At 51.6% G+C, this 13,671-nt stretch overlaps 1 protein-coding gene across 1 annotated transcript in view; it reads left to right on the top strand.

Annotated features, from left to right (window-relative positions):
* LOC104676237 (acetoacetyl-CoA synthetase-like) overlaps nucleotides 1-11,343 on the top strand; it is a 33,334-nt gene extending 21,991 nt beyond the window's left edge. Inside the window, 4 exon segments of the mRNA XM_030926681.1 lie at nucleotides 2,740-2,806; nucleotides 3,662-3,742; nucleotides 5,614-5,818; nucleotides 11,206-11,343. Coding sequence (XP_030782541.1) covers nucleotides 2,740-2,806; nucleotides 3,662-3,742; nucleotides 5,614-5,818; nucleotides 11,206-11,343 — 491 coding nt within the window.
* Nucleotides 11,344-13,671: the final 2,328 nt, after the last annotated feature.

Genomic DNA, 13,671 nt, shown 5'->3' with positions numbered 1-13,671 from the left:
CTAGTGCGAACCACCGCACTGGGCCTTCTGTAAATTTTAAAAAGAAAGTACATATGTGTGATTGTGTGAATAAATGAATAACGAGTGTGAATAAGGGCTTACCTGAGTGGTGAGATTATGAGCCCATTTTGGTTTTCTTTATGGCTTTTTATTTTTATTTTTTGAGATGGAGTCTCGCTCTGTTGCCCAGGCTAGGGTGCAGTGGCACCATCTCGGCTTCTCCTGCCTCAGCCTCATGAGTAGCTGGGATTACAGGCACGCATCACCACACCAGTCTAATTTTTGTATTTTTAGTAGAGACCAGGTGTCACTATATTAGCCAGGCTGGTCTCGAACTCCTGACCTCATGATCCGCCCACCTTGGCCTCCCAAAGTGCTGGGGAAACAGGTGTGAGCCCTCGCACCTGGCTGCTTTTTATTATTTTTAAAAACCTAATATTTTAAAAGAAAGTAAAAGCAAGCTTAAGATTTAAGTCATTGCAGATGACACATTCCAGACAGGCCTGGTCTGTTATTGGCAGTCACCTGTTTCCACTGTGGTTCCACTTTTGCCTCAGCTCTCAGGAGGCTCAGGGCTGAAGTCAGTGCCTTGAAGAATGAGAATGGTCTAAATCTGTTCAGTCTGCTGTAGAAAGGAAGACATTGCTTCTGCGGCTTTGTTTTGCCATCAAGCAGCTTCCTTTGTGGTGCCCTGGAGCCAGCCACTACTTGTGGATTCCTCCTCTCAGCTCGGCTTTGCAAGGGATCAAAGTATGTCAGGGGGAAGTTTCCACAAAAGAAAATTTCTTCAGAGTGGATTTACATCTTCCTTTTTCTCTTCGTTTCCAGGGTCTCAGTAATTAGGGCACAGTATTTCAAATGGCCCAGAAAACCCAGAAATTTCCCATCTAATTCAAGGGAGATCTGACTCCAGGCAAACAAGACTCTGTTGCTGCTGGCAGCAAAGTTCCAGAATAAGGCAGGATTCCCAGGTGAGCGGCACAGACTTGCAGCTCTCATCTCCTGGGGCTGCCTTTCTAAACTCAGTTTGCTGAGTAGCCGTACAGATGTCCTCCTGCAGAAACCGGGCACATCAATTGCAAGCCTAAGAGTGGATTTTTTTTTTCCTGATTTGTGTATGTGAATCTTTTAAAAGTCCAATGAGAGGCCAGGTACGGTCGCTCACACCTGTAATTCCAGCACTTTGGGAGGCCAAGGCAGGAGGATCACCTGAGGTCAGGAGTTTTGAGACCAGCCTGACCAACATGGTGAAACCCAGTCTCTACTAAAAATACAAAAATTAGCTGGGTGTGGTGGCAGGCACCTGTAATCCCAGCTACTTCGGAGGCTGAGGCAGGCGAATTGCTCGAACCCAGGAGGTGGAGGTTTCAGTGAGCCAAGATCGTGCCACTGTACTCCAGAGTGAAACTCCATCTAAAAAAAAAAAAAGTCCAATGAGAAAGAATTGGTTTCATTCTCCAGCCTGGGGAGGTGGGAGGAAGACCTGAAGGCCTGCAATTCTCTTTTTTGCATCAGATTAAGTAGCTTAGGGCTCATTTCATTCTCTTCAGCTGCCACCCAGGGACCATGCACTCACTGCACACAGTCCCCTTGGCCTTCATCCCTATAGAAGGCTTGGCTGTGGCTTGTGGCAGTGTCTCTTTCACCATGTCACATGAAGGCGTGGATAGACTACGTAGCTGTTGAGTCGTGAACTGTTTGGGTTAGCGCTTGCCTTGGAGTGGAGAAGTACTGGAGAAGTGTCTCAAAATTTGGGAGAAAAGGGATGTTTTCTGAGGCTACCACCTGTCAGTGAAGACATGGAAGCTGGCTTCTTTACTGTTTTCCCTTCCTGGATCACAGGAAATCTTTGGGGCTTATTTCAGGAGGACAGCCTGATGCTGAGGCCAATGACTTCCTATGTTGCAAAGCGGCAGAGATGCGCTTTTGATGATGGCCAGCCAGTTCCCCAGTGTGGCTGACCAAGGGCTGAGGGTGAGTTAACTGCTCCTTTGGTGACTCTCAGATGCATGGCTTCTCTTCACTGTTTGGCACCTGGGTGGAGGATGTGGCAAAGGAACCTCGCTCCTTAGATGCTGCGTCCAAACCTAGGATTTGATCCCCCTCGTCGATCAGCTTCACGGCAACCATCCCAGCACGCAGGCCTTCTCTGAACAGCTGCACACGTGGTCACTCATTAGCCTGCTGATACCGTGTTGCCGTCACTCCTGGCTCTTTCCTCTTCCTCCACCCTCCTCATCCCCTGGGTTTGACCTGCTAATCAGTTCTCTGTCCGTGTGGTTAAGGCTTTGGTTCAAGCCTGCATGACTGGGACTGGTGCAGTAGCCTCCTTCCTGGCCATGAGCTGTTGTATTACATTCTAAGATCTGGCCCCAACCTCTGCACACTTTGTGCCCTCCGCTGCCCCTGACCACTCTTGCTTCCCAAGACGTGGCTCATTCTTTCCTGTGCTCCACTCGAGTTGTCTCCAGATGCTCCTGAATTCCCGGGTCCTTGCTGGTGCCCCAGGAGCTGCGTTTCTCCTCACCGGCTGTGTCAGAGCTGCCCGGGAAGCAGCCCCCACTAGAGGATTTTTCCTTGGGGCAGTCTGGAATAGTCTGGCTCCCTTCTGCCTCTAGCCCAATGCCAAACCTGCCTCTGGGCCCCATATGTCTGTGGACCTGCACCCAGCGTCTGTCCAGGCAGCCCGTCATGGCCCCTTCTCCTTGGGGTGACCAGGCGCCTCTGCCATCCTTGCAGGTATCTGGGCTCATGGTGACTGCAGAATCAACCCCAAGACCGGCGGCATCATCATGCTTGGCTGGAGGTAAGGGCTGTGGAGTCAGCTTCTCTGCCTTGGAGCCTCACCTTCTGGAGGCATGGGGGTCCGGGAGGAGACATTTTCTATGAGAGTCAGTGACCCCCTTCCTGGGCACCCCACTCTAATCCAGCACCAGGGTGTCCATACCACCCACACCTCTACTGATGTCTGGGACCCCCCATCCCCCACCGGCTGGTGCGCCATGTGTCCCCGCCCCTGTGCCTGTGCACATGACGCCCCTGACGCCCCCGTGCCCGTGCACATGCCACCCCTGACGCCCCCGTGCACATGCCACCCCTGACGCCCCCGTGCCCGTGCACATGCCGCCCCTGACGCCCCCGTGCCCGTGCACATGCCGCCCTTGACGCCCCCGTGCCCGTGCACATGCTGCCCCTGAGCCTGAAGATCCCCTCCGAGGAAGCATTGTCTGCTCAGTCTGTGACGTGGCCAACTGTCCCCCATCTTGGACCCTTCCTGTGTCATTCCTGGGGTGGGGCATCCCTGTGCCAGCTTCCTTCGCAAGGGCTGGGTCTGGGCGTGATCCGAGTTTCCCTGCCCTGTGATGGGGTTCTCAGGTAGGGGTGTCAGGGTGGGGGTTCCCACAGCAAAGGCACAGCAGTGTCCACACCCGGCACGGGACGCGTGTGCAGGTGGGAAGGGAGTGAGGTGACAGCTGTTCTTGCACGGAGGGGCCTCCGTCGATGTCGAGCTTTGACCAGAGGGAGAAAGAGCCGGGTAGAGGGGCAAGGAGCTGGGGAGGGGAGCATCCATGACTGGTCCTGGGGGATGCCATGTGGAAGGGGGGTGACCACCCTCCTCTGCAACCCCTGGGAGTTTCCTCACTTCAGAGCTGCGGTGTAGCCCTGACCTCTTCTCTCCTTCCAATGACGGCACGCTTAACCCCAACAGGGTGTGGTTCGGCAGCCTGGAAATCTACAACGTTGGTATACTCTTCTTCTCCCTGAGGGTTCTTGAGCATCCAGGAAGGAGGAGGGTCCTGGTGTGAGCCCCAGGGGCCATTTCCAAAGGCCCTACCTTTGGCATGACTCTGGCCCCTTGGTCTCTGGTGTGACAGTGGACATTTGAGAGCCTGACCTCCTTTTCAGATCATACCTTGCACACACTGCCGTCCTCATAAAACCTCGAATGGGGTCTTTAAGGTCCCTTGGCCCATCCCCTTCCCCATTGTACATCATCCTCCTGGTGAGCTCTGTTGGGCTAGTTACTTGCTTTTACTCTTTTTTCGTTTTGTTTTTTTGAGACAGTCTCCCTTTGTCACCCAGGCTGGTCTGCAGTGGCATGATCTTGGCTCACTGCAACCTCTGCCTCCCAGGTTGAAGCAATTCTCATGCCTCAGCCTCCTCAGTAGCTTGAATTACAGACATGCACCACCATGCCCAACTAATTTTTGTATTTTTAGTAGAGATGGGGTTTCGCCATGTTGACCAGGCTGGTCTCAAACTCCTGACCGCAAGTGATCCGCCCGCCTTGGCCTCCCAAAGTGCTGGGATTACAGGCATGAGCCACTGTGCCCGGCCAACTTGCGTCTGCTCTTTATGGGTTAAGAAACCAGAAGCACAGAGTGGGTGCAGGATTGCTGAAGGCCACACGACACCATGCAGGACACCAAGCACAGACAGTGTAGGCCTGTGAGTCTCACAACTGCATGGTGGAGTCCTCTGTGGGCCTTCAAACTGCCCGGCCCAGGGACCCAGCCGGGCTGCAGAGTCGGTCAGATGGCCTCACACGCTGTTGCTTAGGTCAGAGTTCTAAACTTGTGTCAAGGTCATTTGTGTAGCCAGGGTGGAGAAACCCTGATGGTCTGATTCCAGCCTTTGTTCCTCCCTCCAGGGGAGTACCCACCACAGGCTCCTGCCTTTTTTTTTTTTTTTTTTTTAATTTTTACTTTTGGTTTTTGAGACAGGGTCTTATTCTCTCACCCAGGCTGGAGTGCAGTGGTGCGATCTCGACTCACTGCAACCTCCGCCTCCTTGTCTCAAGCGATCCTCTCACTTCAGACTCCCGAGTAGCTGGGTCTACAGGTGTGCACCGCTATGCCCAGCTAATTTTTGTGGTTTTTTTAGAGATGAGGTTTTGACATGTTGGCCAGGCTTGTCTCGAACTCCTGAGCTCAAGTAATCAACCCACTTTGGCCTCTCAAAGTGCTGGGATTATAGGTGTGAGCCACTGTATCCAGCCACCTGCTTCCTTTTTTTTTAAGACAGGGTCTCACTCTGTTGCCCAGGCTGGGGAGCAGTGGCAGAATCAGCTCACTGCAGCCTCGACCTCCTAGGCTCAAGCAATCCTCGTGCCTCAGCTTCCTGAGTAGCTGTGTCTACAGGCATGTGCTACCATGCCTGGCTTAGTTATTACTTTTTTGTAGAGACAAAGTCTTCCTATGTTGTTCAGGCTGGTCTCAATCTCCTGGACTTAAATGATCCTCCCACCTCAGCCTCCTAGAGTGCTAGGATTACAGGCATGAGCCACCATACCTGGCCCTCTTTTTTTATCTTGAATTAATCTCTTATTAAGTGAGTAAGGCCCACACCTGGCCCCCTGGTAAAACATTGCCTGTCCTGCCAAAGCTGAAACTCTCTCTGCCTCCCCAGTGATGGGCTTTCTTCCACTTGTGAAACAGCTCCCTCAGCAAATGTCCCTCCAAGGCTCTCCTCCTTGGTGGGCTGGGAGAACACAGGCACCCCTGGTAGGCCTGGGGGACGCAGCCTGCCCCTCCTGCCCTGCCAGGTTGCTGTGAGGCCCGACCCCACACTGAGGGGCCCCCTGTGTGAATGTGTGCCCTCTCCTGTCTCCACCGTGGACTCCTTCAAGGAGGTGGAGGACAGCCTGTGTGTCCCCCAGTATAACAAGTACGGGGAGGAGAGGGTGATCCTCTTCCTGAAGATGGCCTCCGGGCACGCCTTCCAGCCTGACTTGGTGAAGAGGATTCATGACACCATCCACATGGGCTTATCTGTGCGCCATGTGCCCAGCCTTATTCTGGAAACCAAGGGCATCCCGGTATGACCATCTTCTGCCAGCGGGGAGACTGCTGCCATCATCCCATGAGCCCACAAGGGGCGCTCACATCTGAGCAGCTTGCTGGTGCTTTATATATCATTTGTCCACATTGCCTCGCAATGCCATCCTTTCCCTGCCATCTTTTTTCCTGTCCTTCCTGAGACTGCATTTAAAGCAGCTTCTGCTAAATACCCATGTTTGGAGGGTTAGCAGGCCCAGCCCTGCAGGCCCAACTGGCTTCCCCCTGCTAACCCCTGGTTTTAGTGTGTTCTCAAAATTTTTAATGAGAACATTAATTTTAACTTTTTAAAAATTTTTATTTATTTTTTTGAGACTGAGTCTTGCTCTGTCACCCAGGCTGGAGTGTGATGGCTCAATCTCGGCTCACTGCAACCTCCGCCTCCCAGGTTCCAGCAATTCTCCTGACTCAGCCTCCTGAGTAGCTGGGACCACAGATGTATGCCACCATACTCAGCTAATTTTTGTATTCTTAGTGGAGACAGGGTTTTGCCATGTTGGCCAGGTTGATTTCGAACTCCTGACCTCAAGAGATCCACCCACCTCGGCCTCCCAAAGTGCTGGGATTACAGGTTGAGCCACAGCACCCAGCCAATTTTTTTTTTTTTTTTTGAGATGGAGTCTTGCTCTGTCGTTCAGGCTGGAGTGCAGTGGTGTGATCTTGGCTCACTGCAACTTCCCCAGATTCAAGCAATTCTCCTGCCTCAGCCTCCTGAGTAGCTGGGATTACAGGTACCTGCCACTGTGCCCAGCTAATTTTTGTATTTCTAGTAGAGACAGTTTCACCATCTTGGCCAGACTGGTCTCGAACTCCTGACCTCGTGATCTGTCCACCTTGGCCTCCCAAAGTGCTGGATGACAGGCGTGAGCCACCGCACCCAGCCAATTTTAACTTTTTAAAGAGCTGCTGGGAGCTGTGGCTCTTGCCTTTTAATTTTAAGTTCTACCGATACAGACAAGACTTGACTCTTTAGAGGCAGGTCTTCAGAAGGCTGTGTTGTTGCCCCTAACCCCCAGCTCCCAGCCCCAGTACACTTTGCTTCGATTCTATGTCGGGGAGGAGGAGGTTCACCCAGATTGGGTCACAGCTTTAATTTGCATTGCTTACAAAATGGATGTCCCCACAAGCTGACAGAAGCTGTTTTGTGTGTGTGTGTGGGTGGGAATGTATACACGCAACAATTTAAACAGACAGTGGCGGGCTGTATTTAAAGCCTACAGACTGGCTATCCGTTAAGGAGAAGATGGGAGCAGACACTCACTGAGTTCCCAGGGGAAGCTGACTTTGACATTGCCTGGGGGCCGACTGAGTCTGTGAGGTATAACCAGAGACAGGATTTACCAGGAGAGGCTGTTTTCTGGAGAATGTTGAAATATGTGATACCATTGACTTTGAAACCTGTAGATCATTCTCTTTAAGAAAAGTTCTTTTGGCCGGGCGCGGTGGCTCAAGCCTGTAATCCCAGCGCTTTGGGAGGCCGAGACGGGCGGATCACGAGGTCAGAAGATCGAGACCATCCTGGCTAACATGGTGAAACCCCGTCTCTACTAAAAAATACAAAAAACTAGCCGGGTGAGGTGGCGGGCGCCTGTAGTCCCAGCTACTCGGGAGGCTGAGGCAGGAGAATGGCGTAAACCCGGGAGGCGGAGCTTGCAGTGAGCTGAGATCCGGCCACTGCACTCCAGCCCGGGCGACAGAGCGAGACTCCGTCTCAAAAAAAAAAAAAAAAAAAAAAAAAAGAAAAGTTCTTTCAACATCTTGAAAACAATCTGTCCAGTGGCGGGGCCAGAGGAGAGTGCTCACAGCACGGCCACTGCGTGCATCCCTGGAGGAGCGATTCCCACTGGGGACCCCTTTTCCTCCTCTTCCCGCCCCTGCCCACATCTGCCATTTTGATTCCTTTTCTATGGTGTCCACACATTTCCTTTGCATTCTGGTTCTGCGTGGGAAGAGCCCTGCAGCTTGGGAGCTTTCCATCCATCTCTCTCTTTTTTTTTTTGCTTAGTGACTCTTGGCAGCTCTCTGTGGGGACATTGGTGCTCTCCAAGAAAGTACTTCTTTAATCAGTGATGCTTTTTGTCTTTTCCTGATGAGGGTCTAAGGTTTTTCTTGGGTGAGTAAGTGCTGTCTCATCCGAAATATTTTAGGGGACTGGAATTTGAATTTGTCCCCTTGGCTTTATTTTATTGAAAAAGAACTTGGGTCTTTTGCTTCTAAAATGGTTCTTACCAAACCGTATCTGATCACAAGAGTAGTGGAGAGCAGTTCATTAGGAAGGGAGAAACTAGTCACGCTTCTTTCCATGGTTATCCTGGCTTTCGTGGGCTTGTAGCCAGGGCACCCAGCTGGGCTCTGGGCTCTTTTTCTCCCCAGGTAGGATCTTCTCCTGGGTCAATTCGGGAAGCCATTGGGAGGGTTCCTCCAGGTTTTGAATGCCCTTGAATTTTTGGACCCTCGGGCAGGCTTAGGAGAGAATTTGCCTCTTTTGTTGCTGAGCTAGGGATGGGCCCAGCCTCCACAGGGAGGTGACACAGCGTGGCCCCAGCCTGCGCATTCAGGAACTGGACCCACTTCAGGGTCAGAAGAGGACAATTGAGGTCCCATCTGCAAAGTCCTGGGGCCTTGCTGAGGCAGGAGAGCCTTTTGCAGGTCTGACCCTTCACACGGTGCTTGTGGAGAGTAGGCTACCCTCCCCGCACCACCCCAAGAATAGCCTGAGCCCAGGGCTGTCCAAGGGGTGGGAATGAGAGGCAGCGTGTCTCTGTCTCTGCGTGGAGAGACACTGCCGCTTCTGTTCCCTGGGAAGCCAGCACCGTTTTCAGCATTTGCGGTGGGGGTGGGGGGCTTGGCAGGTTTTCAGGAGAGATTTGGGCCCAGAGCCAGCCCCACTCCTCGTTTTGAGTAAGACTCATCCATCTGTGGCCTATGACACGAGGAGAGGAGCCCCTCACCCGCCTGCCACAGCTCAGGGTGATGATGCGGTGGGAACTAGGGAGGCTCTTGCTGGCGTGGTCCTTGCCGCCGGCCTTCACAGCGGCGCCTCTGAGGGTCTTCATGCACAGGGGCTCTGTCATTTAGCCCTGGCTCCCCCTCTGCCCCTGAGGCAAGACTTTGGGCAACTCACTTAGCATTAAAGCCTCAGTTTCCTCATCTCTCAGATGGGTTGACAACAGAGCCTGCCTGGTGGTGCCGCGGGCCACAGGGTGCCTGAATGCAGCCGTCGTGCCTGTTTCTGTGCTGTCTCCGCTCACCATCAGAGTAGGTCTGCGCACCGCGCAAAGCCCTTCCGCACACCTGATCTCAGCTGCTCTCTGCTCAAATATCAGAGAGGCTGTCCTTGCATTTCCTGTTTGAACCGTGTCCTGACCTGCATCTTTAGCTTTGACAGTGTTTGCCATGGACTGAGAGTGAGTTCTTGTGTGTGTCCACATCTTCTTATCTGGAGTGAAGGCTTCTTGAGGACAGGAACCTTGTGGGTTCATCTCCTCTCAGAGCTCAGCTGCTTGGCCAACAGCAGGTGCTTTGGGGGTCTGGTGAGTGAGTGGTGGGTCGGGAGCTGGTCCTCTGACCCTTGTGAGGTGGGACAAACTTGTGTTCCTCAAGCCCATCTCACAGATGAGGAAACCCAGAGAGACGAGGGGTCCTGCCCAAGGACATGGTGTTCATAGTCAGCCCTGCCTTCTGCTCTCCAGGAATAAAGACCTGGGGACCCCAGGAGGGTCATGGCCAAGTGGAAGTGGACTCCTGACATTTGAGGGCTTCCTGCTTGCAGCCCCCAGTGCAGCCATGGCTGTCCAAGTCCAGTGGGCCTTTGCTCAGGTCATGGCTGGAATGTCCGGCCCTTCCTGCCAGGAGGCTGCTGGGCTCTTGTCTATCTGGGGAGGCCCCATGCAGGGGCACGGGGGCGGCGGCTTCTGCCTTTCTCTTTCCCTTTCCTCTCCCTTTCCTCTCTCCCCAGAAGAAATGGTAGCAGGATTTCTTTCAAGGGGATGCCACTGTATTTTGCTGGTGGGTGGAAGGTGGCGTTATTAGCGCCCATGAGCTGCACGTGGACCCCTGCATGAAGCATAGTGGGGCACGGAGCAGGCAAGACGTTTGCATCTCACAGCGGGAGGGCCGGCGACACCACTTGAAGTGACAGGCAGGCCCTCGGAAGCTGGTGCTTAGATCCCTAATTAGATCACACGTCGACTGAATGTTTCAAGGGAGTGAGTTTCATTTACATCTCAGGTTTGAAAAAACAGCGCCAGTGATCCAGAGCTCAGGCAGAGGAGCCTCACTGGGCTCTGTTGCTCTTGAGGTTAAAGCCCACAACACACCCACGCCACCAAAGGCTCGTTTGGATTCAAGGTGAAACACGTGCCACAAATCTTAGAGGGAGCTCTGAATGTTTGGAAAGGGTGCAACTACGAGAAACAGCAATGCCCCGTCCGCTGCAGATGGTTGGCTCCGAGGAGGAGTTCATAGGAGCTTGGGGACGCTCTCACCTGCAGCCCTAGGAAGCTGGGCCACTCCTGAAGTGATGGGTAATGGCAGTAGTTAGTCTTTATCATGGAATAACGTGATAAAATATATAAAGTAAAATTAAAAATATAAATACAAGTAAAATTATAATAAAACATAGTAGCCAGGCGCTTCTGAAGCTGTGTGTGCACTGACCTATTCACCCCCTGACAGCCCTACAGCCTAGGCGCTGGCACCCCCACTTTCATTTGAGGAAAGGAACTCAGGTTCAGGTATTCACCCAGCATCCCCCAGATGTGGTGGCAGAAGCCAAATCTTCCCTGAAAACTTTCTTGCTCAGGGTGCCTGCTCAGATCTTAGGTCCGCATTTTTATCCCAGTCAGGCAGATTCTGGACCCTGAGAGACACTCTTTTTTTAATATTCCCGTCTGGAATATGCACTGCTGGGGTCCGTGGGGTGTCTCGGGGGCCCTCTTGAGGTCAGCTTGGATGTGACACGTGCGGTGGGGCCCGGTGGAGTGTGCAGCGTTAGAAGAGAACGTGCTCACGGTGACCTCTGGGCATCTTTGAGATAGCCTCACTTTCTCAGTAGCTGTGCCAGGGGCAGCGTGAGAGGGTTTTGGAGAGTGTTACAGTGGGGTTTCAGCACTAAGTCTTGAAATTGCCTTTCAGAAGAACAGGTTCTGTCTCCCAAACATAGGGGGCAGTTGTCAGTTCAGCATACTTTGGAGCATGTTTGCACACCTGGCAGGGAGAGGGGGTGTCTTGGAGCTGAGACTCATTCAGTCTTGGCTCTCCGGGTGGAAGCTGGGCATTTGGGGCCTGGATATACCCATGGCTGTGCGTTTCCCCCCCCTTCAGGTTTAAATGCAGTTTCTTGTTTTTTTCTACCCTCCCCTCGCAGTATACGCTCAATGGCAAGAAAGTGGAAGTTGCCGTCAAACAGATCATCGCTGGAAAAGCGGTGGAGCAACGAGGTGCTTTCTCGAACCCTGAGGCTCTGCATCTGTACTGGGACATCCCTGAGCTGCAGGGCTTCTGAGTCAGACTGGCTGGCACAGGTAGGATGGAAACCTTGAATGCCTGGCACAGGAGTCTCTGGCCTGCAGGCAAGCAGTGCTTAAGGACTGCTGGTGGGAACTGGCACCTGAAAGAAGGCATTTGAAGAGGGAGGTGGTGGGTGCTCATGCCTCACCCAGGCTGGGGTGGAGGGAGCTGCAGTTTTGGTAATGACTACCGGGTCCCCTCTGTGCCTGTTGCTAAGGATTTTGTCAGCCTGGGCTGTCTGGTGGCTAAAGGATATGGCTTCTACTGTGTGGTCTGCCGAGCTCTCCTTTTGCAACAGGGCCTGAGACCACTGGCTTCAGGGGCTGGAGTCACAGTTGTGTGGGCTTTGGGCTGGGTTCTGTTGAGCCATTGGGGCTTAGCCACTTGCTGCCAATGATAGCTAACATTGTTATATACATACCATATGCTGGGCGCTGTTCCAGGGCCACGAGCCTGACGATAACTCTAGGAGGTAGGTGTCATCATTATCCCTATTTTGAAGGTGGGGAATAAGGCCCAAGTTCAAGGAACTTGCCCAAGGGCACGTGGGCTAGGGCCAGCCCTTTTGGAAAGAGCTCCCAAGAAGGATAGAGGGACTTCCTCTTTTGATAACACTGATTTTTGCAGCCCTTTCATTGGGTACTTTCTGAATATCTAGATTGATAAAAAAATCATACCGCAGTGAAGAAGATCAATTACGTGTACATTTTGCAAGTCACTTTGACGTTGTCACAAGCTCTCACATGCTTGAGCCTCTAATTCGAGTTTGAGTGAGAATCATTTCGTGTGTCATGAAATTTTAAAAGATGACATTCAGTGAATGGTACTTCCCATTATTCCAGCTTGATTGAAATTGTGGGTTTCTGAAAAGATACTATTTATACTCTTTAGACAATGGAGCTTTCAAAAGGATTCTGACTCTTAAGTCTTATGTGATGTCTAGGGAAGTGGAAAGTTTCAAATTTTCATTATGAGTGTGTCTTTATGGCTTTCCTTCTTTTCATTCATTCATTCTTTAAATATCCTGATTTGACAGTGTTTCTCTCCCCCTTGATGGGAACTTCAGGTTCTTGCCAAAGTATGTATCGGATAATTGCTTTCATGTTCAGACACGGCAAGAGTGGGTCATAAATGATTGCAGCGCCGATGCGACAGTTCTGTTAGGCCTGGTTGACCTTGCAAATAGAATTCAGGGAGGGCAGTGCTTCTATCTGGCTGCTAGATTTATTGTTCCCAGTTTGCGGGAGGCATGGGTTGGGGTTTCTATGTCAGGCAGCCACCCCAGCTTACCCTGTGCTGCATCCCTCCTTCCCATCTTGGCGTCTTCCTCAGCTCTCCAAACAGAAGGCAGAGGCCCATGATTGATGGGCTCCGGCCTGCTGGGGCGTTATTAGCCACTCTGTCCAGGTGACAATGTCATTTTTAATGTTCCATCTTCAGACTTGAGGTTTATATTTAGGTTGTGACTTAGCCAGCCTTGACAGAGAGAGAACCACTGAAAGTTTAGGATGTGGTTCTTGACCCTGGCTGCTGGGGAGCTTGCAACGATACCAGTTTCCATGAGGGTACCTTCTGGGATGCAGAAAATGGTAGATGTCTTTATTCACATTGTGGTTCCTTGAGTTTATATGTGTGGACCAAAAACTTGGGCTTTGGTGAGGATGTGGAGAAACTGGAACCCTGGTGCCTTGCTGGTGGGAATGTAAATTGGGGCGGCTGCTGTGGAAACACACTGGTGGGTCCTCAAAAAGTTAAACATGTAATTACCCTGTGAGCCAGGAATTGCACTCCTAGGTATATACCCAAAAGAACTGAAAGCAAGGACACAAACAGATGCTTGTATGCTAGTGTTTGTAGCAGGGTTATTCACAGTCACCAAAAGGTAGAAACAACACAAGCATTCGCTGATGAATATGGATAAACAAAATCTGTTCCATCCCGACAATAGAATATTATTCAGCCATGAAAAGGAATGAAGTTCTGATACACACTACAGTGTGCATGAACCTTGAACACATTATCATGACAGACACCGGTCACAAAATGACAAACAATGTATGATTCCGCTTATCTGAAATAACCCAGAATAGTCCAATTCATAGGGACAGAAAGTAGACCAGAGCTTATTCAGGGAAGAGGGGGAGAAGAAATGGGGAGTGAATAGTTAATGGGTACGTAGTTTTAGTTTGGGATGACGAAAAGTTTCTAGAAATGGATGGTGGTGACTTTCGCATAACACTGTGAATGTACTTAATGCCACTGAACTGTACACTTAAAAACAGGTAAAGTGGCAAGTCTTATGTTATATATGTTTTACCATAAT

Source organism: Rhinopithecus roxellana, chromosome 3 (assembly GCF_007565055.1).
Source record: "Rhinopithecus roxellana isolate Shanxi Qingling chromosome 3, ASM756505v1, whole genome shotgun sequence".
NCBI lineage: Eukaryota > Metazoa > Chordata > Mammalia > Primates > Cercopithecidae > Rhinopithecus > Rhinopithecus roxellana.
This window is presented reverse-complemented; position numbering and strand designations above follow the sequence as displayed.